The following is a 23,217-nucleotide window of genomic DNA, read 5'->3' as shown; positions in this document are numbered from 1 at the left end:
AGCAAAAGAGAGCTGATGGTCTGGAAAAACTGCCTGGAGATGCTTTGTAAAAATTGTCCTTGGTTCCTTGTGACCTTTCATCAACTCAATTCATTGCTAATGAGCTGCAAATTCATTGCAATTTATTGCAGAGCTTTAAAATTGCCACTGAGTCAGATCACAAAGTGCCTTGTTTTATGTTATCAAGAAAAATCCTCCGGTTGAGGGAGGACTAAGCAGTAAACACAACTCTGAAAAAAAGTCATGAGCTCTTTGTCTCTAAAGGCTGCCGGTGGAAGTGCAGAGATTTTGAGAAGAGAAAGGAAGGGGGAGAGCAGAAAAACCAGAAAATCTTATGTCTGCATGGATTCTATCCTTATGCCTGTTCACCCTAGGGAAATGATAATGTGACTAATTTGTTCCACACAGATAGGCAGAGCCTTAAATATCAAATATATCCATTCCTGCATTGGCTTAGTGTTTTTTCTTTCTAAAGCTGTCTAAAAAGTGCATGTGTATAAAGAAATAAAACACCAACAAGGAAAAAAAAAAGAGTCTCAGCTAAAGAATAGCTAAGTAATTTTTTGCATCTACAGTCACAGCATTTGCCATCCAAAGCTCTGCCTAAGGTTGTACTTAACATAACGCCAGTTGCAACACTGCTCCTGTCAGACCCTGGAAATCATTCAGACTAAGGGTGCCACACCTTGGCTTTGAAAGAACCGACCACCACATCAGCTCAGGTTCCTGTGCCAGGTGTTTTTCAGGTCTGGTGCCATGATTTGCTCCTGTGCTTCCCAGATATTTGGTGCTTTGGGCAGCTAGCTTTGACTGCTGGGATGATTTGGAAATGTTGAATAATGCCTTATACCCTTCTAAGTACTTTTCTAGTAAAGCTTTCGACAATCCATATTGACAAGGGAGATGTCCATCATCAGATGGGGAATTACGGAAGGCATCCTGCCTCTGCTGAGACTTGGAAGCGGAGGAGGGAGATCCACTATCAAACTGCCTCTCCTGGGACTTTACTGGCATTTTTAGACTTTTTGCCCCCACCTTCTATGTGTATAGGCACTTGAAGTAATGTATAGGTTATATAAACTTATCATAGGCAGCTTAACATTTGCGTTGGTTATTTGTGATGGAAAGAGCTGGGTAACTCAGATCTCCCAGACTCCACGTAAGGTCAGGGTGTGAACCCATTCTCAGTTAATCATCTCTACCAGGAGTTGGGTTGCAACTATAATTAGTTATTAATTATTTCGCTTTAATGATTGCTTTATCTGTTTGCTTATATGCACTATAGATTAGATCAGGTTGAGGGCTCAATAGACATTTGAAGTGGATCACTGCGAACGTTAGTGGTAGGTCAGCCAACCTCTTCCCTTATTCATTGTGTAATATGAATGCAACATGTCTTTTGGGTGTGTTGGGGAGAGACTGAACATCTCAGGAGTCATCACTGGAGTTATTTGATACAGCAGTCAGTGTACTTTAAGAGGGCTGCCTGCTCTTGCATCTGCCTGAGCTTCTGCCTCTGTTTTTTCTGGCATGGCATGGCTGTACATGGAGACAGTGAACACAGCAGTGACATGGGTGAACCAAGGCAGGGGAACTTGGCAGGTACAGAAAAGTGAAATTTGAGTCTTGTGCTGCCTTCTAATAATGCTTATCTTGAAGCAGTCCCCTAAATTGCACTTTTTTGGCCAGATTTGTCACTATGAGGTGCTTTTTATTGCTCTGATAATATAAAGTATCAGTAGATTCAGTCTAGCAGAGTGCTCTGTCAGCTTTCCTCACTTTTGATGTGTTAATGGACCTGCTTTTAGAATAAAATATTGCAGTTGGAAGGGACCTTCAAGAATATCCAGTCCAACAACCTGACCACTTCAGAGATGACCAAAACTTTAAAACATGTTGTTAAGGGCATTGTCCAAATTTCTTGATTGTTTTTTGTGTTGGGTTTTTTTTTCCCAAACTGATTGGAAACTAATATCTCATTACAGAGTGTTTGCTGACCAGCAAACTAGTTGGCACCCAGAAAAATTCAGTCCTCTAATAATTACATAATTTACTAAGCAGGAGATTGCTCAGATTACTAGAATAAATATTATTTATGTACATCTGATAACCTATCTCTGTGACAGTAGATGGGGAATATAGGAATAAGAAAGACCATAAATTTGTGGCAGAACAGCACATGTTCCCTGTGTGAGTGGAGATGGTGCCCTTGGAAGAGGCTGCTTTCAGCAGGGAGTAGGGAGATGCTTTCTGAGCCTTGGACTTCTGCTGATGGCCATGTTATGCTCTTGGGGGCATATATATCCCGGGAAAGGCAGTTCCCCAGACTACAGATGTAGGCTGCATTTGCCAAGTCAATGAAAATTTCATTGTGGTGACTGCTGGGCACTCTGTTGTGAAAACAGATGGGGAGGCTTCTTGGCCAGCTCCTCTAAATATTGGACACTACTACACCCACCGTACCTTAACAGTGAGCAAATACAACTAGACAACCAAAAGTTACCAGTATTATGAAGATTCCCACAATACTTGCTTACTGGGAGCTGGGGTAAGTGAGGATTCTTCGTGGAAATCCAGTCTCTTAAATGTCACCTTTTAAACCATGATTAATTTTTGTATGGGTACTTGTGATAAGCTGAACCATTGTGTTTGGTCTATAGCTGGTCTTTTGCCCTGCAGAACTAAATATTTGCAGTGGAGTAAACTGGTTTCTGAAAACATTTTACTTTTTAATAGAGATCTGTGCCAGGGAAGAGCAACGGAATGTGCCAATTACCATATACCACATTGAGCAAGGGACATCAACAGAAAGAGAAGAAAATGATCTAACCCTCTGCTACCACCTGTAAACGCAGTGCCCAGTACCAGGAAGATGCCATGCCCAGTCACAGTGGCAGGGATAGAGGGAAAGAGGAGGTAGTTTGCTTTTCCCAGAGCAATTATGCTGGGTGGCTTCAGGATCTGTCCTTAGTGAGAAGAGCAGGGAAGAATTGAGCTCTCCCCCTTCAAGTCCCAGGTCTGCAAGCTCACAGGTAGGTTGAAGCAGTTCTGCTGGACAGTAAGGATCTGCTATTACCCTAATAATGGATCTTTTGGTATTGTTTTTGAACTGTGTCCTAGTGTTACAAATACATTTTGTAATAAAGCATAAGCAAATGCAATATTTTAAGCAAATATATATTTTTGTACTCAAATGTCTTTGGCATTAAAACTGACTGTGCATGAATTAACAGGCAAGAAGGCATTAATTCCTGTGGATGTAATAATATTTAAAATAGTATTTAAATAATATTTAGAATTATGACACTGGACTGTCTCACCTTATCAGAGATATCAGAAAGTTAGGATATCTAAGCTGTTCAGTATGATAGCTGATTTTTGAATGCTCTGAATTGACTTGTTGGTCGTTAGCAATGCAGGCTAGGGAAAGCAGGATATTAATGACTCTTGGGTATGTAATGAGAGGCTGGGAAAAATGCCTGATCCTAAGGGAATTTCTAGGAAATGTAACCAGAACTAAATGCAAAGTATGCACCAGTAAACACTCAGATTGCCACCACCTGTGCAGCATTCATATCTCATGCATGAAGTGCCCTGTGCTAGCTGTCTCCTGTTTGCTTTAGTCTTTATGCCCTACTCACATAGGGGACTTTCCTTTCTTCATCAGGCTAACTCTATCCAGACAATTCACAGTGTCTAGGATACATTTATTTAGCAGTGAGATTAAGTGTCTGTTCAGATCTCTACTAAGAATGTTAAGATATGAGATTGCAGAATATGTTTTCCCAGATAGCACGTGTGCATCTGGAACGAGACATGGAGATGATGTTGGGCTGTATTACAGTAAAAACACCACAAATGAAATAAAGGAAATCAAACACAGCAAGGCAGCAGTTTTAATTGCATGGTTATGTATGCAGGCTAGAATTGAAGTATTTTTTTCAGATGATTTAGTAGTGCATGTGTGTATTTCCATATGTTATGGTATCTCCTGCATATAGCTATGACTTGCAAGCAAATTTCTTAGTTAATTCCAGAACTTTGTTCTGAAATAAAACATTTTGTGGTTTGATACTTTAAAGACTTGCACTCTTGCAGTGTGGTGTCCTCAAGTGCTTGGTTTAAATGTTGATTCTTCATTTCCTTAGGTTGTGATGTTTAAGGAGAAACATAGCTTGTGGACAGAACTCAATATTCGTTGTTTTGCAATGCACAGAGTTTGTCAGACAGGAATGATACATGAAGAATCTGTTAGATTAATGTTGAGGCAAAGGCTATTATGGCAGTTTTCAAACAAGATCTGTCTTTGATGAATTTGGAATCCAGCTGGGGAAGGTGAAAATTAGATGTCCCCCAGAGTCAACAACATATGGTGATAGCTCTTCCATTCTACCTAGAATAAACCCTGTTTTTTTCCCTTCACTGGAGATTTCATATCAGTGCTTAATTTTGAATCAATTTCTTCCCAGAATCTTGTCTTCTAGGAAGACTAATACTTAGTATATCAAGTTGAATTGTGCAAAAGTCCAAAAATCCGGTTCTACCGTGCCTTTTTTTTCTGCACACCTGCATATACACATTCACACTATATAAATGCTTTGTCAGTGAACATCTTGCTTCTCAGCAGTTCTAGTTAAAGTCCGTTGTCTCTTTGCAGTGCTGGTACTCCTGATTTTATATCTGATATAACCAGACCCAGGTGATCCCTCTGGGGCATTGGGACAGAGCTGTGCTAGAATTTTGTGGACTATTTGAAGGATCCCATATGCAAAGCTACATAATAATTTGTCAACAGAGCATTATGTTGCATTGGCAAACTGTGAAAGGTCAGCAGGGTACCTCAGTATTGTCGTGTTTATTTTTCTTCATTGTTTCTTCCCTCTTTCTTCTTTCTTACTTAATTCTTACTTACATCCTACCTTCAGGATGACAATGAGATGTTACATGCAGACAGGTCAGCAGGCAGCATTTTGAGTGCTGTATTTCAAAGCTTGGGTGTTGTGGGAGGATGAGGCTTGGAGAATGAGTTGAATGGCAATACAGATGAAATACTCAGTGCAAAAGAGACCCCTGGTTTAGGAGGAGTATGTAACATAGAGCCATGTTCATGCCGTAGCTCTCCCTTCATCCCCTTGTTGTCTGTCCATCTTCCCACTTACCCCCAGAAAGTTGATGGAGACTGAGGAGACATTTGGCAAGGCATTATTCTCCTAATTATCACACAGTCTCTCTCCTTGCAATACATCTCCCAAGAGAGCAGGTTGTTTGGAGTCCTGCTAGCTCAGGATTTCTGCATCGGAGACTTCCCTTCACAGCCCGCTGTAGAAGGCTGTGGTCTTAGGCCATGTTGCCATCCTGTCTGCACGTAGGTGACAGCTAAGTGGAGGGCTCTTGGTATGTTCTCTGTGTATTTGGGTTGGGCTGCTGAATTAACAAAATAACCCATTTTTGGTGTGCACCAGATGCTTTCAGCTCCCATTGTGGGCAGCCTTGACAATATGCTGCGCAGTGTGGAAGTTCTAAATGGAGTTTGATGTTCTTTGCAGAGAATTGCTCTGCTGCATAATTATGATAGCATACAATTAGAAACTGCTTTATATCAGTTTGGGTAGCTCCTGCTTCCCTTAATAATTTTCAGTAGTCTCAGGGTTTGCTTTTCCTGTGTTTGTCTTCCTGTAATATTGGCAAAAGATAGGAAGAAAATGAGCTGGGACTTAAGAATCCCAGTACAAACTTCAGAGGGAGGGCGAGAGGTTACTCATTAGCGGATCTTTCATCTGGGTTCATGCTGGGTCATGAAGTCAGGGGTCAGGAAGTGAATGGGGATTCGTTCACAGCTGATGTCTTGTATAATATTTCAGAAGAGTGTATTAATTGTCACAGCTTAGCCTGGGAGTTTGGGTAGAGGCATTCAGCTTCTCAGGAGTTGGAGAGAAGTGGCACTTTGGTTTCCCTGGGGTGATGTCCTGTGGGCATGGTCTGCATCTGGCAGATCTGCTGATACCTGCTTCCTTGGCCTGGGGAGAGCAGCAGCTGCACTTGTGTTCATACCCAAACCCAACTCCAAAGGAGTTAGGGAAAAGAATAGTAAAAGTACCTTATTCAAAACTCAGAGTAGCCTCAAAGGTATGTTTGTAACCATAATATTGTAATATATCATATATTTTTTAGTATTTTTTTTCATTTTAGCACTTAGAAGCCTAATCTTACATCTCATTTAATACTCTCCTTGTTTTCCTTTTACTGTTCAAGCCATTTTGGTGCTGGAGGGAACAATATGAAGCCCAATATAAGAACAGCCCTGGGGTTGCTGTTCCTATAGAGGTAGGATCAGAGTGATGCTTTGCCTGGTTTGACCTATGGGAGCTTCAAAACAAGCTCAACAGAGCATGTTTTGGTAGCTCCCTAGGGAGTGCTTGCAAAGGACTAGGCTGGCTTTTGAGCAAGACCTCCTCTTTGAGTCTGGAGCTGGCACCTTTCAGAAGGTGGATGGATGGCAGGGGGAAACCCTTCAACACACACCTCTAGGCAGTCACTGAGGTATCCTTATGGGTATCCTGATCTCATTCCCAATCACTGCAAGTTCTGTGATTGCTTTCTTTCCGCTCCCCTTGTGTACCTATTCAGGGTAGTATGTGGTTCTTGCTCATTCTCCCTGGCCACTGGAAGGGAGGAGGTGACCCAGTGGACATGTGAGCTGCCAACAGTCTTCAGCTGTTTTATCCTCCCAAGTTCTCCCATCAGTGTAAATGCAGCCAGCAGGTGTTCAGATGATGTGTCCCATCATCACTGCATCTCTGAAGGGATGCATTTGTCCCAGACAAAGTGAAGAAGCTTGGCCCGCAGGGATGTATTTTTTCTGGGAGCCAGCAGCACCCACATTACTGGCTTTGTCTGTTGTAGGTTTGTAATCTTTGTAGAAGCAGGGGAGAAAATACACCCCCACTTTCGCAGAAATGAGGTGTATTTAAAATGCAGCTTTTTCCTCCTGATTTTGTAGCTGTGCTAGAAAGTCATTACACATGGATTTATTTTTCCTTATCTCTTGGATTATCATTGGCTTCCTTCCTTCCTGGATGAGTTTATCCAGTGTTCTGATTGCAGCTCCTTTTTTTTTATCACCTCCTGTCTATATGGCTTTAAGATTTTGTATGTTTAACATAATTGAGTTGAGTATTTTGCAGCAATTGACAGTGAAGATAATTTTCCACTGATTGATGGGGTAGTTACGATGAATATTTTTGCAGTTTACTTGCTTTGGCTGTTGGCTGTTTTGGTTGCAGACCTGCTGTATTTTATTTGTCCTTGTAATTATTTTATTTTTTTTTGCCCTTGTATTTTATTTCAGTTTTGCAACTGAGCCACATATTAATCTGACTTTGGAGAGGGGAAATGAAGACCACATTTTAGCTTTTAAGAAACTTCTACAGAGATTCAGACAGCTGGTCAAAGATAAATCCAGTATGCAAACAGGGTCATGAATATCTTAATTAAAAGGTAACTAAGAAACAGGCCCTGATTCTCTAGGGTCTTTTGATACAAAAGCCCAAGGTCAGCATCCACAGAGTGTGCCATTTAAAACACCAGGGCATCAAATATCTCTTTAGTTTCTTTCTTTGGACTGGACTTGGAATTTGATGGTAGGGTAGTTGTTATTTCTGGGCTCATGCACCGGGAACAACAGCAAGGAAACAGACGAAAACTATTTTAGATAGGTTTTTAAGGGAACATGATATTACATGGTTTTTAAACAAAAAATTGTCTGTGACCTTCATTGGGACCATCATTGTCCTACAGGGGCTGATCATTAGAATTAGGAGGTCATCATCTTTCCAGTGCTGAACTACTTTTTTCTGTGTGCATGAGACTGGGGGGAGAGAGGTGTGAGTTTGGTATACCTGGAATGTGGTGGTTAAACTAGGAGAAATTTTTTAAGGCTTTCCTTGAACTAGGAAAAAATTTTTATTGAAACATCTTTAATTTGGTTATTAAGAGCAATTGTATTTTAGTGTGCTAGCTGGCTGACACTCTACACAAGTTTTAAAGCATTTTATATTGAAATTGCATCTGTTTAAAGACTGCCCAAAGCCTGAATCCTGCATGAGTCACACTGTGCTATTTTGAATTGTTCTGCACATGCTCTTCCTCAACAACAGGAGGATTTTCCCCTAGTTATTATTGAAATAGGACATTTTTTGATATAAAACAGGTGTTAACATAGCTTTACATCAGAATGATGTTGATATGTAATATAAAATAGTTTGGGGTTATTTCAGTGCAAGTGTCTGCATATACCAGCTGCTATAGCATGTTAATCAATTTTTGAAAAGTAACCCTTTTAGAAGTTGTATAGACAAACCCTGGGTGCTTGCCTGAAGAAAGAAAGATGATTAATTTAAATATTAAACACCAGTTGAGATGATTAATTCTTAATGAAGTCAATGAAAAAATTATTTTCCTTGTATTCCCTGGAAGACCCTTTCAAAAGCTTTGCTTTCCAAAGCTTTCCAAACTTTTATTTTTCCTTTGTGTGTGGCACAGGATGTGACTTGGTTCACAGCAGGTAGCTTCGTTAGTTGGCATTTCTGGTATAATATCCAGCTGTGGAAAGCTTATAAAATATTGGTATTTAGGTCATCTTAATTAGGCCTTGAAGTAAAGATTTAAGATAAACTGGAATAATTGCACATACTTCATTGCGGCTGAGCTTCTTCAGTGAAAAGAGGGAGTGATTCCCAGACAGTATGAACTGATTTCAACAGAGTTGCTTCAAATCCTCCTCTTTGGTGCTTCTTTGACAGTACAGGGAGCCGAACTGATTAAAACTAATAAATCTGGGGTGAGTTGAAAGACGTGGCAGTTTTCAGCTGTGTTGGATGCTGGGCTGGATATCCTTGGTCTCACTGCTGCCTATGCCAGTACAGGGAGGGGATTTGGCTGGTCAGTCCCCATTTATATCACTGCAGGCTTCTGTGTGACCCATCCTTCTTCGCTGATTTGGGGGGGACTATCTGCTTGCTTCCTTCCTTCCTTCCTGGATAAATTTATTCGAAGTTATGCTTGTGTTATGCACTAGTTGAGAGGGAGCTCAGGTATCAGTGCTCCTCTCCCAAGCTTGGGTGAACAAAGAACTTCCCCCCCTCCTTTGTGCAGATTCACTTGCCATGTTAGATACCCAAAATACTGCAAAATCACCACCAGTGAATATCAGTGTGACATCTTTTGTACCAAGGGGGGTGGTAGTGGTTTCCATCTGGGCTGTGTTGCATTTGAGGTCAGCAAGCAAAAATCAGGAGGCAGCATCCCCGGTACTGGATTTGAGAATTTAAGACCAGAGAGGGAAGCCGGACGAATCTTAACAGTCAGGAGGCAACTGGACGACCAATTGATGAAATACAGTTGTGTCTGTTTCTGCCAACCAGCACGTCTGCCTTAATGACAGACGCAAATGTAGGATCTTCAGGTGCATGTCTGCCAAGTCATTGGCAATGAAATTGAGGATGGGGCATAACTTTGGGCGAGAAGAGGCTTGGAAGAGGGTTATAGTGTCATCTGGAATATGCATCTGGTGTTGTATAAGCGCCTGGCATCTCAGAGGCATCTAGAGAAAATACAGCGTGACTAATTTGATAAATTTAATAAGAAGAAGGTGGCAAGGTTGTACTGTTGTTTATCTCTCTTTGACTAACAACATGCCAAGTATGCTTTTGGTATTGTAACACCACAAGATGGGAGAGTGCCATTATTTGTGTTATTAAGCTAATGACGTATAAAGAGGTATTAAAAAGCCAACAGCTATCATCTGCTGCATCAGTAGTGCTGGTAGCTGAAACTTCCAACTTTTGCTTATGGATCAGTGAAACTGAAAATGGAACAGGAGCTACTCCTGCTCTAAATTTCTCCCTATAAGAGCATTCTTGTGTCCTCTCTGACTGTGGATGGAGCCAAGGGAGTGCCCATAGGTGCAGAAGGCAAATGTTTGGTCTCTTCTTGCTTGTCTATGAAATGCAGATTTTATTTTTTCTTAGCATTTTGAAGGTGTATCCTATCTTGCACCAGATCTCCTAAAATCCTAGTTTAGACAAAGCCTGAGAGGATTTAGGTTTGCATATTTTCCTAAGAGGATTAAGCTTCACACTTGGTTGATCTATAAGTTGTTTGAGATTTTTTTTTTTTAATGATTTTCTATGTACACAAGAAGCCACATACACATTCAAATTGTCCTGAAATCTGTTGTCTAGGGCTTACTGATAGAAATCTAGTGTTTGAATTAATAGCAAACTGAATCAATCGCTGAACCTCAGGGTTATTTTGAACTGAAAAACATTTTGGTAATCAGATTTGCAGCACGGCTGCAGGAACAGTTGTAGCAGCACAACTGAAGGGGCAAGGGAATTGCAAGAAGGATTAGAAACTGCTTACACTGGCATCAGAGGAAACAATTTATTGTGAAAATACAGCCCAGGAATAAATTAATGAGCATGCTTCCAAGCATAGGAGAGCTCATAACGCTCTGGAAACTCTTTGCTTGCAGATCAAGGGAGTAAGGCAGCTCAGTGGGAATTGGGAAAAAAATAATGGTAGTCTATGAATATTTTTATCATTTAAGTTCATACTCATTAAATCACTGGAGAGGTGCTCTATGCCTCAGCAGTGGCCCCTGGGAGCAATGGGTGCTGGCAGTCCTCCTGCCAGCCGGGTGCTGGGGCACACTGCCCTGGCACTGCTGGCTGTTGCAGCTCTTTAATGCCCATTGACGTTTTCATGATTGCCAGCTTAATTTTTCATTATGTGTCTGCAGCTGGGCTGTACCTTACACATTCATTTTTGGTATTTACAGTGTTTTTTGGAGGGCTGGGTGCAGTTCCTTGGTTTGTGCTGCTGTCAGGGTGTTTGGAGGTTGTGGAGCAGCAATCGCTACTAAACCAGGCCTGTACTGGGGCTTCTTCCCTGCCTGCTAGAACAGTTGGAAAACTTGTAATGCTAGGATTTCCATACTTCAATTCACTGAAGGTAGAGGAAGGATCTGACTCAGCCATAGGAAAATGGTTTAAAACAGAACTAAACTCACCTGTGCTGCTCACAAGGATGGTCAGAGCTTTCTTCTAAACTGCTGGTTTGTGCTCAGTGCTGCCAGCACTGTCATCTTCCATCTTTCTTCAGGCACTCCTCACAGGAGTGATGAGATTAACATCACTGAGAAACAAGTGGCATTTATTTGGTAAAATGGGCAAGGGGCAAAGAGAAGTGGGGCAGTGCGAATGACAGGCAGTCTCCGTAGATCTACATCTGCATTATTTTATCAAAGCACTGTATTTGTAGCATTGCAAGCTGTACCACAACACATGTGGGAATGGTGTTAGATGGGTATTAAACCCTTGAAGGAAGGGATAAGGAGCTGAGCAGGAGCTGTTGTGAAGTTTCAACTTCTGTTTTGCTGTAGAAGCTTGTATGGAGTAAGTTTGCTTCTGGTTGGAATCAAACAGATTAAGATAAGCAGAATGGAACAAAATTTATTAATATCCAGAGGTATGGCTTGGCTAGTGAAGGGTGGTTTGTGACCTTTACTAAATCTCTCTGAGACTCTCTGGGGACTTTCTCGTGCCCTCTAATCAGTGGTGATGTTCTGTGTTCTGTTTTCTCTGCAGACGTCGGCTGATCTCCCAGCGATCTTCTCTGGAGACTCTGGAGGACATCGAGGAAAATGCCCCATTGCGGAGGTCATTTTATTTACTCTCTCTCTGGCTTCTTATCTGTAAAGCACATGCATGGACAAACTTGCTGTTCCCTCTCCATGTTGAAAAGTAGCTGGGGCTTCACATTAAGATGTTCTTCATAGTGAGTAAAAGTGTTGAAACCTCTAATGCCCTGCAAGGTTGTAGGTGATATGAATTACACATTCCCTGGCTTTAGGTCATTAAACAAAAAGTCAGTATTTAAGTGAAATGTCAGGAATTAAAATGTCAGATTTGATTAATAGAAAAGTGTAATTGTCACTAATATGAATGGCTAGCCCCTAACATATGTGGTGCATTTAAAAAAGTAAGTACAGATGGTTTACTGTAGGGAGTTTTTGAAGGCTGGTATTTTTAGTATTTTTATTTTTTATGGATTTTTACTGTGTGTTCTCTCGGCACATGCAATCTTATTTTGGTTACCAGCATTACTGTCTGCATGTTGGCTGGTAGGTTTGTGACTGCTACCCCACTAATAAATCTGCCCTCATCCTTATTATATCAGCAGCTTCAGTGCGGTTTTGTTTCTGCATTTGGGAGACCACAGCTTACTTCTCTGGGGACCGCAGTAATTAGTCACTAGGCAATCCTCTAGGGTAATGCAAAATGGAGCAACTGCTTAACAGTTCAGAAACTGGCTGGTCAGTAATCCGACCAGTGCATGGAATCCTTCCAGGTCAGCTGTTCGGCAAGACGGCAGCCTAAGTTTGACTGACTCTTTATCTTAGGACCTGTAATTCAGCTGGTTTAAATTGTTGTTTAGCCTATAGCCTTGTTTATCCACATGCAGATTGGCTGTCTCTCCCTATCTCCAAGCAAAGACTTAATAGCAGAGGCTGTACCAATTGGCCTACTACCGAGGCTTGATTATTTTTACAAAGCTTACTGTTGCATGCTTACCAGCATGTTATGAAGCATTCTCGTAAGTGATTCAAACATGTATAATTGGCAAAAGATATAAACAAAGTATGGTTTGCCAGGCAGTATTTTTACTTGCTAATTTGCAGAATTGGTGGTAGAATGTCTCTCTTGCTGGTATTTTCCTGTGAAGAAGCTAACAAGACTAATTGCAACCAGAGTGTGAGGGAATCTCAAGGATTTTTCTAACAGGAGGAAGGCAGAAAAGGCAAAGTGATGGGGTCCTCCCTCTTGGGGTGTGCCTGGGCAGTGTGGTGGTGTTTTGGTACAGCAAGAAGGACCAGCAGTCCCTGGTGGCTTGGGACCAGTGGTCTATGGTTTCAGTCCAACAAAAGGACTTTTCCGGCTTGAGAAGCTGCTGAACTCTGCCTATGCAGAGGAGAGGATGGAAAAATAGTTTAGGGAAGCTTAATGCGGAGGGGCTGTACTCATCCTGTGTGACGGCAGAGGATGCTTGTCCCTTAGCTCCCGTGGAGGACGCAGCAGCCTCGGTCCAGCAGCCCTGGCTGTGCAGGGAGCACAGGAGTTGCGTTATCTGCAGTGCCTGCCCATCGTGCCATGCCTTGTAACAAAACAACACTGAGATGAAACAGTGAAAGCTTTCACATGCACTGTGGTTTCAGCTGATTAGAGAGAGGCAAGGGGGGGGAGGGAGGGGAGGATATTGCTGTTTGTCTCATCTCTCCTCCCTCTGGCAATTTCTTTCTGTAACTGCAATTTATAAAGTGCATTCAGATGTAAAATAGATTTAAGGCTTAATGTTTTCAAGATAGATTATTTTTTTTCCTGAGATAATTTATTTTCAGTTGTTTTGCATACTATCAGGGATATGAAAAGTAATATTTAAAAGCAAATAGGAGTTACCCTTGACAATGGGAGATTTTAAACCTTTCTAAAATTAAAACAAGAAAGAACTTTCCTTAATGACTCCTTTATCAATAGCTGAGGAGGTTACAAAAGCGTGGGTGTTGATGCGAGTGGAAAAATGGCATATTTACCAGTTTTGGCTTAGTTTAATTTTTTCCCTCTGGAAGCTTGGGCTAAGCTGTCACGGCAGATTACAGGAAGTTTTACTTTGCTGAGGTTTTTTTATGATTTCTTTTTTTTTTGCATGAAGGGAGGGGAATGGTGCCTTTTCTTATTATTATTTTAAATATTTTTTTGTTTGAGCTGTCTAGTTTCCAGACTTATTGTCTTTATTGTTCTTGCTGATTCCTAACACAGGGTGACTTGAATCATTTGTCTCGTCTTTCCTTCCTGCTTTTGTGTAGACTTCTTGGCTGTACAGCAGGGAACTGAGTACTTCTATTTTTTTCTTTCTCCCCCCCCGCAACTGATTTATTTTTCAGATGTCGGACACTCTCAGGATCACCCAGACCAAAGAACTTTAAGAAGGTTCATTTTATCAAGAACATGCGGCAACACGATACCAGAAACGGCAGGTACTGTGCATGCAAAGGCTGCTTCTGCAAGGCAATCCATGGGGCATGAGGGAAGGGGCAGGATCAGCATCCCTGTGCAGGAGCACAACGTGCCATTGCCACGCACCACATACTGATGGCCTCTAACACAGTCTGTGAAGGTGCAGGCTGCAGGGCACACTCCTTCCTCGAGGGAAGTACATGTCAATGGAAGTGCTATAGCCCTTAGATCTTAAGACCTGTGTCTCCTTAATGCAAATAACCTGCATAAAAGGAAAATCTGTGGTGCTGTTGGAGTAAACTAGGCATAATCTGGTTGCATTCCTTTGAGAGTGTTGCCAGGTTCTAAGTGTGAGAGGGGTACACAGATGGGCAAACCTGCCTGAACCGGGTTTAGCAGTGGTTCAGTGCTACTTCATCTGCATCTATTAGTGGATACAAAGTGCCAGTTGGTAAATGCACAGCCAAGGATGATCATGGCAAGGTGAGGCGTGGGATCCTGGTTTTCATGGCAGATGTAGGCAGAGAGTCTTCCAGGGGATGTGTGAGGGGTGCAGCTGTGACTGCAGCACACCCCGAGCTGGGACATGGACTTCCCAGGTTACAACCACAGGCACCTGTGGGACCTGTACAGCAGGAATTGGCTGGGACTTCACTTACTGCAAAGGCCTGGTGTTCCCATCAGCAAAATGGATTCTTTATTGCAGTATCATCCAGCTCAGAAGTAAAACTAGTTCCTCCTTGTAAAGAAACTACCTACCCTCTCTGATTTTTCCAAAGACAGTTTCTCCATGTGCCGTGTGATTTTTTTTTCTTCATGTTCTTCCAAACCTGAATAGGTTTGAACTGGGCTACCTGAAGAGGTTGCATGTAGACTAAACTGGCCCACGGAGAGTTGACCCTTGCACATACCTGTTCTCATAAAACTGCCATGGCTGAGAATCATGTATGTTCTGGTGGACTGATTTGTGCATGTAGCCTTTTACTTCCATCAAATATGGCACCATGTCAGTAGAAACTGACACTGCATTGAACCACAGGTGTTATGAATTGAATTCTGGTAGGTGTTACTTGGATCACGAAAAATTTTCTTCACTTTTATTCTCACACATACAGTTAAATGCAGTACAAGGTAGTAATCAACATAAATGTTGCAGAAGGTGACCCTGAGAGATTTTAGAAACAGCTTTTGTATCAGACACACACAGAACTATTGACTTGACTATTGTCTGACTAGCGGCTGATTATTGTCTTTACAACAAACACATGTGGAATCAAATGCTGAAAAGCAGACCTCTAATTTTATTCCACTTTGTGCATAAGTAGATGTGTGCTCTTGGAATTTCTTACAGCAAAAAAATACCTATAAGGTATTATACAAATTGCACAGAGAACGAGTAATTTCTGAGCTGTGTGTATAAAATCTGTGCATAAACTTGATAGAAATACTATCTGCAAAAGAATGAATAAATATTTGATTAGTAAACTGTTTTCTCCGTGTTTTGTAAAAAAAGTATTTGTAGCATGTATGCAAAATTTTATCTTAATTCACAGATCAGTCATTATGCCTGACAATAAAACTGAGTATTTTTCTTGTTAAGAAAGCAGTGAGGAAGCTTCTGTTATTCAACTGACTTCTTATCTTTATCAGCAGGCACAGTTTTCCAGAATATTTCCACAATTGTAATAAAGATCTCTTTATGTAGAATGCAGATACAGGTACAAGAGACAGTTTTGGAAATAGCTTTCATCCTATGGTTGTAGAACCACAACGATATTAGCTAAAAATATAATATAAAAATATAATATAAAGTTAACACTTTGTGTCAATTCTATGTCTACAATAATTAAGATGAGCCCAGACTCTGTTTTTCTAAGGGGTCTGGATGCAGTTGCAGTCGCTGAAGTTAATAGGCATTCTGGATGAAAAGGACCTCTAGAAATTCAGGTGGATCTGCTTTATGTGTTTATTGTAAAATCAACAGTGTTTCTGAGTACCTTAAGATCTTTAAAGCTGTGTCCTCCCCAGTTTCCTGTGACACTGAGAAGCCCAAGTATTGCAATGGATAGAAAACCCTCCTGAGGCTCCTTTCCATGCCTGAAACCTTGTCCCAGGGGGCTCATGCATGGTTGTGCAGGACACAGGCGCTGAGCTAGGCTGAAGTCAGGCTCTCTGACTGACTCTTCTGTCACAGCATGTCAGCCTTTCACTTAACTTGAGGAACCCAGCTTTGAAAACATCTACACTGGATATATTTTGGGACAGTGAATTTGGTGACTGGGCTTTAAAATAGCTAGCATGTAATTGTTTCACTGGTTTGTGACTGTGAGTGTGACAGCAAAGAAAACTGCAGTGTGGGTGATAGCTCAGGGCTCCTCTGCCTGTTAACTGCCCTTACTTGTGGCTCTCAACCTGTAAAGTGATGTGTCCTTTTCCTGCGGCACTGAGAGCTCTTCCCCTCTCAGCCTTGTGGATGACACATGTGGAGTGATGATGCTCTGGGCCCAACCTTTGTCAGTCCAGCAGCAAGGCAGGATTAGCTGTGATTGAAATAAGAGTTCAGCTATTTAGCACAGAGAAAAAACACCTATACTCAGACCAGAGCTTATCAGCTAGTCCTTGTAAAGCTTCCTGTTGATAGCTCTGTGCACTGGTTAAACCGGTTTCTTTGGATCTGTAGTATGTGGCTTATTAAAGGAGGTAGAAAATTAGGTTTCCTAGACTGTATTATCAAAGCAATCTTGTAAAATAGCACAAAATAAACTTTCCCATGCAAAGACAAAGACAAGTCAACCATAACATACAAACTAGCACAGGTAGTCACCAGCATGTGGTTTTACCCACTTCACTCAGCAGGTTTATTGGCGATATCCTCCATAAGCCCTGAAACAGAAGATTAGCAAAAACAAGCCACCTAAACAGCAACCTGAGCCAGCTGAACAAACAGTTAATGGTGAAAATGGGACAAGAACATTTCTATAGTTATCATATAAAGCAAATATAAAAAGCAGTAAAACAATATTCCTCTCCCACCCCCATGCCATTACTTTCTCAGTTATTTTGTTAGTGTACACATCTAAATAAAGGCCAAGCACCATCATGAAAGATCTCTTTTGCTGCCCTTTTAGTTGTGGAAATGCAACACATGCAGTAGAGGCTGACTATTCACAGCATCCTCACAGTTCATAATTCTCCTCAGCCACCTTCTAATAGCCCTTGAATTTGTGAGACTCCAAAATGAGAGCTGCTACCCAGCCAGCATCTGTGATTTGTGTGTTTGCCTTTGCGTGCTGGGCAGCAGGGCCCTGGCTGTCAGATATCAACCAACCAGGAATGAGACAAGAGGCTACAGTATTCCACATGTGATTGGTGTATATGGTGTATATCACATAGCCTGATCACAGCCTTTTGGTGCAACACAATGAAACCTAGACAGACGCTGAAGAAAGCAGACATTATTCTTCAAGTCAAGCAAAGTACTGATTCTGTTGAGAACTTTGTGCTCAGTAAGTTTTTTCATAGCATACACCTCATAAAGAAGTTGGAAGATTAGCTTTTATAGTCTTAGACCTTTGCACATTGTCAGAACTCTCTTGCAAAATAATGGTTGCTCTGAACCCTAGTAATCAGTACAACTTTTCGGTGAAATGTGAGAATTAGAGACTGAAAAGCTTTTCATGAAGTGATTCTAAACATGTCTAGGTGGGACAATTGGAATCAGGGCACATAAACCCACTCTCAGCCTGCTTTTGATGTCAGAGAGAGCTCATTCAGAGCTGCACAGGATCGTAGATGCCCTTTGTTGAAGAGCTGAAAAATGCTTTTCTTCCATAAGCAATAATTCGGTTTTCTTGAACAGCAATGGCTTCCACCATACCTTCTTGTCCAAAGCAAACTTTGTGACAAGTTTATGGACTTTCTGCTCAGTACACCTTTGCAGGCCTTCAGAATATTTTTGTTACCATGCATGTCATCTGACCTCTACATAAAATGCTGGTTTATCCCTCCCTGATGAGCATCTGACCACTGCCTTCCCTGCTTTCCTTCCAGTCCAGCTCCTAAGGCTGTTTTGCATCAACCTCCTCCAACAGCTCTGGTTTTGTGGCATCCTGGCAGTGGAGGCCGTGGGCTCCTCTCATACTTTGTGTGGGAGATCTTTGTGTAAAGAAGGTCCGCTGGTTTATGGAAAGAGAGGCAATGCTTGGGTCCCAAGGGAAAAAAATCTGAAAAAAATACAGGCTGGGCTGGTGCTTTTTATTTCCTTTCTTGTCTGATTCCTTCTGATACACACAGTTCTGTGGTAACTTCCTACTGTTGTCTTTGCTTGTGGACATGGAAGCACCAGTTTGTTTTTCTTTAAGTATTAGGAGTTGAATGGTATTTTTAGGGAGGTGTAGGGCGTTGGTGGAAGAGCTGTATTTCCAGAAGCAACCAGAGGGAGGGGGGTAATATGCTTAGTGGGTACTGTGGTTTTCCGAATTCAAAGATGCTTTCTGATGTCAGCCTCGAAATCTGTGCCAAGTTTCATACATCAGCAAACAAGGCTTCCAGTGAACAAGCAAGCTGTTGTGAGTAGCAACCATTCAGCAATAAGCAGTGGCAAGCACAAAATTAATCATATGTCAGGGCTTTTTTGCTTGTGGATTGCCGTTCTCAAATGTGAAAAATTATTCTCCCCTGCTCTTTAACTTACTGCTGCACCATGAGACCATCTTACAGGATCTGAGATATTTACCATAGATCAGCAGTATTACAACATTCAGACAACAATGAAATCATACTTCATCTGGTGCAGGAGAGATTCCTGAACATGTGTGCATGTTTGTTATTAAAAACCCTCCTTTATTATAGGGTAAATACCCCTTTGCTTTTAAACATGCCTCTGAGGGAGAAAATAGGATTGCTGTAACAGAATGATCCAAGAGAAGGAAAATCGATCATTCTGCATTTTTCCAAGCATTATGTGCAGTGGCTCTCTTGGGGAGCTAAACCTTTTCCAAGAATAATGACTAAGCTGGTCACTTAAGGAAACAGTGTTTTAATAACAGCTGGTATGGGATTTATAGGTGCTTATGCTGGTTTTCAGATAGTAAAGAACAAAATATCTTCCTAGGGTTTCTTGTCCAGCTTTGGCCAGTGCAGGACAAAGGATGAAAAATTCAGGTGAAATCCTCACATACAGATCTGTGGGACACAAGGTGAGAAAAATCAGTGTTGGAGAGCAGAGCAAGGAAGTGCAATAGCCCTGACAACCAACGTAGCAGTAGGTTGTAGCATTTTGACCACAAGTGGAGATTTTTGGAAAGGTAAACCAGCAGTAAATTCTAACACTAATCAGGTCAGAAAATAGCACAAATTGCCATCACTTAGAGGAATTTGTCATGGTGCAACCTGTTGGCCAACTTTAGAGGGAAGAGGGGTCAGCACAATTGTACAATTCTCAGCATCCTGAAGGTAATAAGGAAAGAGGGTATATTTATAAACAATCAGTTATTTATTGGCATTTTATATCTTACATCTTCATCAAGCTTCTCTTGGCTTCTTGCCAATCTGCATCTCCCAAAAGTATAGTAATGTAGCTATGGACAGTCCATGCTGTTTTATGGAAAGTAGGTCTTCACCTCAAGGTGGTTTTGATGTTGCTTACTGATATGTCAGAGCTTGATGGCTAAAGCCAATAGTGTGACTTTGTAACAGATAGGTTCCTCCAAGCTATTTGATTTAAAGAAAATGAACTCTATCAGAGCTGAAACCAGGACACTATCACACAGTGACTTTGCAGATGTTGCAGAGATTTGGAGACTGGTTAAAAATACAAGGCCTTTGCTCTAAGAGTGTCCTGGATTCTGAGATAAGCTCTCTGCAGGCAGATAATGTATGCTTTCATATAAACAAATCTTGAGCTAACTCCCTAAGGAATTCCTGAGGAATAAAGGCAAGCCATGTTTACAGGAGGAGGAATTCAGCACTGACAGTGACTGAGACAGACATTGGGCTGCAGGAGAAATGGCAGGGTACTGTGAGATCAGTCATGCCTGAGTATCAATGCAACATCATAACCAAGAAGGCTAATGTAATTATTGAGCTCAGAGGCTGGCAGGTCATCAGGGCTAGACACTGATCTTAAAGGTAAGACTGGAAGATGTGCCACTGCTGAGGTCAGTGATAATTCCCAGAGACCAAAAGAGGGTGATGGGGAAAAACAGAAGACTCATGGAGGAGCCTTGAAAACAGTGAAAGGATCCGAAAGCTTATGACAAGAGCAGACTTAACCTGATTTCGTGGATGAAGTCTATTTCAGAAACAAGAAGCTGAAAATCAAGGCAGTCCTTTCTTTAGCAGAGGAAGGTCACAACCAGCAGCCAGAAGTTCTTTGTCCAATAAATGCAGACTCCAAGTCAGCCACAGAATTGTGGTGTGTATCACCAGTAGTTGTTGGTGTGTATTACTTGGGATGCTGCTGGATTTGTCTCTTTAGTTTCAGCCATCGTAGTGAGTTGTCAGAATGGTCCCATGCCTTTCTGGGTGGACTCCTTTCACTAGAAAAGCATCTATCCTGGATTCCAAGTAATGTATTCAAGGTAGTTTTCCTAGAAAGCCTACAGAAGGGATGGGACTGCACTACTTGTTTACAGCTTATTTGCTATGGCACAGGCTTCAGCACTTCTGTAAAGACACCATAGCATGACTCCTGTGAGATAAAAAAGAGGAGGGAGGAATCATTCATTATGGAAGTTTATGATTACGAATTCCTCAGTGATAACATCTATTGCTTTGCTTATTGTGGTGGGATTTTTAAATTTTAGTCTTTGATTTCTTTTATTTTCTTTTATATTTTAGAATAGTCCTTATCAGCAGCAGAAGATCCTTCTGTAGCATATTTTCAGTGCTGCCATATCGAGACTGTACCCAAGTCGGGTATGTATATTTATACATGTACTGCATAGTCTTTCTGGGCCTGCATGTGGACCTGATAACAGACGACAGCATGATGGAGGATAATGCTTTTAGATATCCGTTCTGAGAAGAGTTAAATGCACTTAGGTGTGTTTGCCTTGTGGAACATTACCAGGTTAAAACTACTGCTTTCAGTCCCCAGTTTATTTATATGTGTTGTGGTATCTGGGATTATTAAGCTGGAGAAAACTACTCTCCTGAAATTGATGTTCTTGAAAAATGCACTGTTTTTATTGTTTCTTCTGACTTCACTCATCTTTGACAAAACAAATACTCTAGACAGCACAACTTCAATAAGTCATCTTAGCTTTCTCATTCTCCCCTGCAAACATGGTGCTACTGTATCTGTATTTCCAGAACTATGAAGAAACATTTGGATTTAAACAGAATACCTTTTTGTTGTACTTTTAGCCATTGTTCAGATCATTCAGTCAGTGAAAACAGATTATTTTGGACATAATACTGTACAGGTTCATAGCTGGTATAAACAATGTCCGTGGAGCTGCCTCGCATCCCTTGACATGCTGAGACACTATACCTCTGATAGAAAAGTTTCTTCAGAATGAAGTAGTTCTCCAAAGACTGAGAAAGCTTTTCACTCTTCCACTGAAACTACAGAAGTGGAAGAAACTGGATTTGGCTGGAGGATGTTGCCTGGCAGGCTCTGACAACCAGCTGGATGCCTTCAGAGGTGCAGTGCAAGGCTGGAAAAGGCAGTGCTGGTGGGCAGCAGCTCAGTGCCCCTGGGACAGGGGAATGAAGTGTGTCTACCATGGCCACGTTCCAGAGAGCTGAGAAGTCCCTGTAGTTGGGGTTGACTCAGTGACTGCAGGGCACAGAATTTGTGGAAAACAATCAGCTGATATACTGAGGTGGGTTTGAAAGACCCAAAAATCATCTAGAGTCAAATTTGGCTCATACTTTTCAGCCATCTATTTAGTTCTGGAGAAAGATATGTCACAAGCTGCTTGTGCATCAGTAATTCAAAGCAAAGGGAGATTATTTTTAATGCACAAAGGAAGGAAGTACCTTTGTAAGGGGGTTGACTTGGCCTGCTGTCTCTTGCAGTAAGTTTTTTCCCTTAATTAAATTGTGATGACACATCAGGCAAATTCTTGACAGACTGGCAGATTTGCTCATTGTTCTTGAGTATACTGTCATTCATTTATGGTCATTGCCCTGTGGAAATTGCCTCTTTATTGAAAACTGAATATATTTTGAAATGCTGATGACTGGTTATACCTTCTAAATAATAGCAGTAATGAGGCCAGCTGCAAAACTAAATATTATTTCAGCACGTCATGTCTTGTACCATGCTCGCGCAGCAAGAAGGGCATGGGCCGAGAAGGTAGCAAGTGCCAGTACACAACAATCCAGCCTTGTTTCCTTTGCTAAAAAGCCAAGATTTAAAAAAAAAAGCCCTCTGTCTTTCTTCCAGAGCATCAGAGGAAGAGACAAACAATTCAGTGGCACCTCCTTCCAGGAACAGCTGGAGCAAAGAACAGATGAGGCAGTATAGCATAAACTGTAGCCACTCTGTTCAGGCTGCACAGTGCTTGCTTACTTCATTGCACATTCTGGATGTGGAGGAGGAGGAGGGAGAGACATCGGATGCTCTTTTGAAGTACTGTGATGACAGCATCCTTTAGCTTTGCTTTCTCTGAATCTTTGGATTGCTGATGTCCGTCCTTGGGCAAGATGTCCCAACTGGTTTATATTCTGCAAACATTACTGAATAGTTAACAAAAAGAAACAGATCATTACAGGGAACCACGGGCACATCTGAAATTTGACTGGAGAAATCATGGCAGGAGTGGGACAGTAGGATGGATGAGCAGGCAGGAAGAACTGTTCCATGTGAGGAGGAGCACACAGTGGAGCTGCTGCTGCTTCTCCACCTCTGCTCTGACTCACAGGCGCTACGGCCAGTGAGGAAATCAGCAGGCACAGCTGTGTTTTGTGGAGGCTGCCAGCTCCTGTTGCACTGTAGTCAGTGCAGAAGAGCTGTACTCTATCAATGCTGGCAGATAACTGCAGGAGCAGATTCATTATAAAAACCTGTGTGAAAAACAATTCCTGAAGTCACAGCTAAACTCTTATGTACTTGCCCAGGGTGGGTGGGGCAGCATCACCCCTCACCAATGAGGTGCAAGCAGTGTACTCTAGACTGTGTCCCTCACTTGCC

The 23,217-nt window shown here is 41.7% G+C and overlaps 1 protein-coding gene across 1 annotated transcript in view; it reads left to right on the top strand.

Moving 5' to 3' along the window:
* Positions 1-23,217, top strand: part of CABLES1 (Cdk5 and Abl enzyme substrate 1) — a 54,614-nt gene that overhangs the window by 6,543 nt on the left and 24,854 nt on the right. The window contains exons 2-4 of the mRNA XM_029959407.1: positions 11,649-11,720; positions 14,003-14,095; positions 20,916-20,993. Coding sequence (XP_029815267.1) covers positions 14,067-14,095; positions 20,916-20,993 — 107 coding nt within the window. The 5' untranslated portion in view covers positions 11,649-11,720; positions 14,003-14,066. The remainder of the gene's footprint in view (positions 1-11,648; positions 11,721-14,002; positions 14,096-20,915; positions 20,994-23,217) is intronic.

Source organism: Manacus vitellinus, unplaced genomic scaffold (genome assembly GCF_001715985.3).
Source record: "Manacus vitellinus isolate BGI_N305 unplaced genomic scaffold, ASM171598v3 scaffold_1_pilon, whole genome shotgun sequence".
In the NCBI taxonomy this organism is placed as follows: domain Eukaryota; kingdom Metazoa; phylum Chordata; class Aves; order Passeriformes; family Pipridae; genus Manacus; species Manacus vitellinus.
The sequence above is the reverse complement of the archived record's forward strand: the minus strand, read 5'-3'. Positions and strand labels throughout refer to the sequence as shown.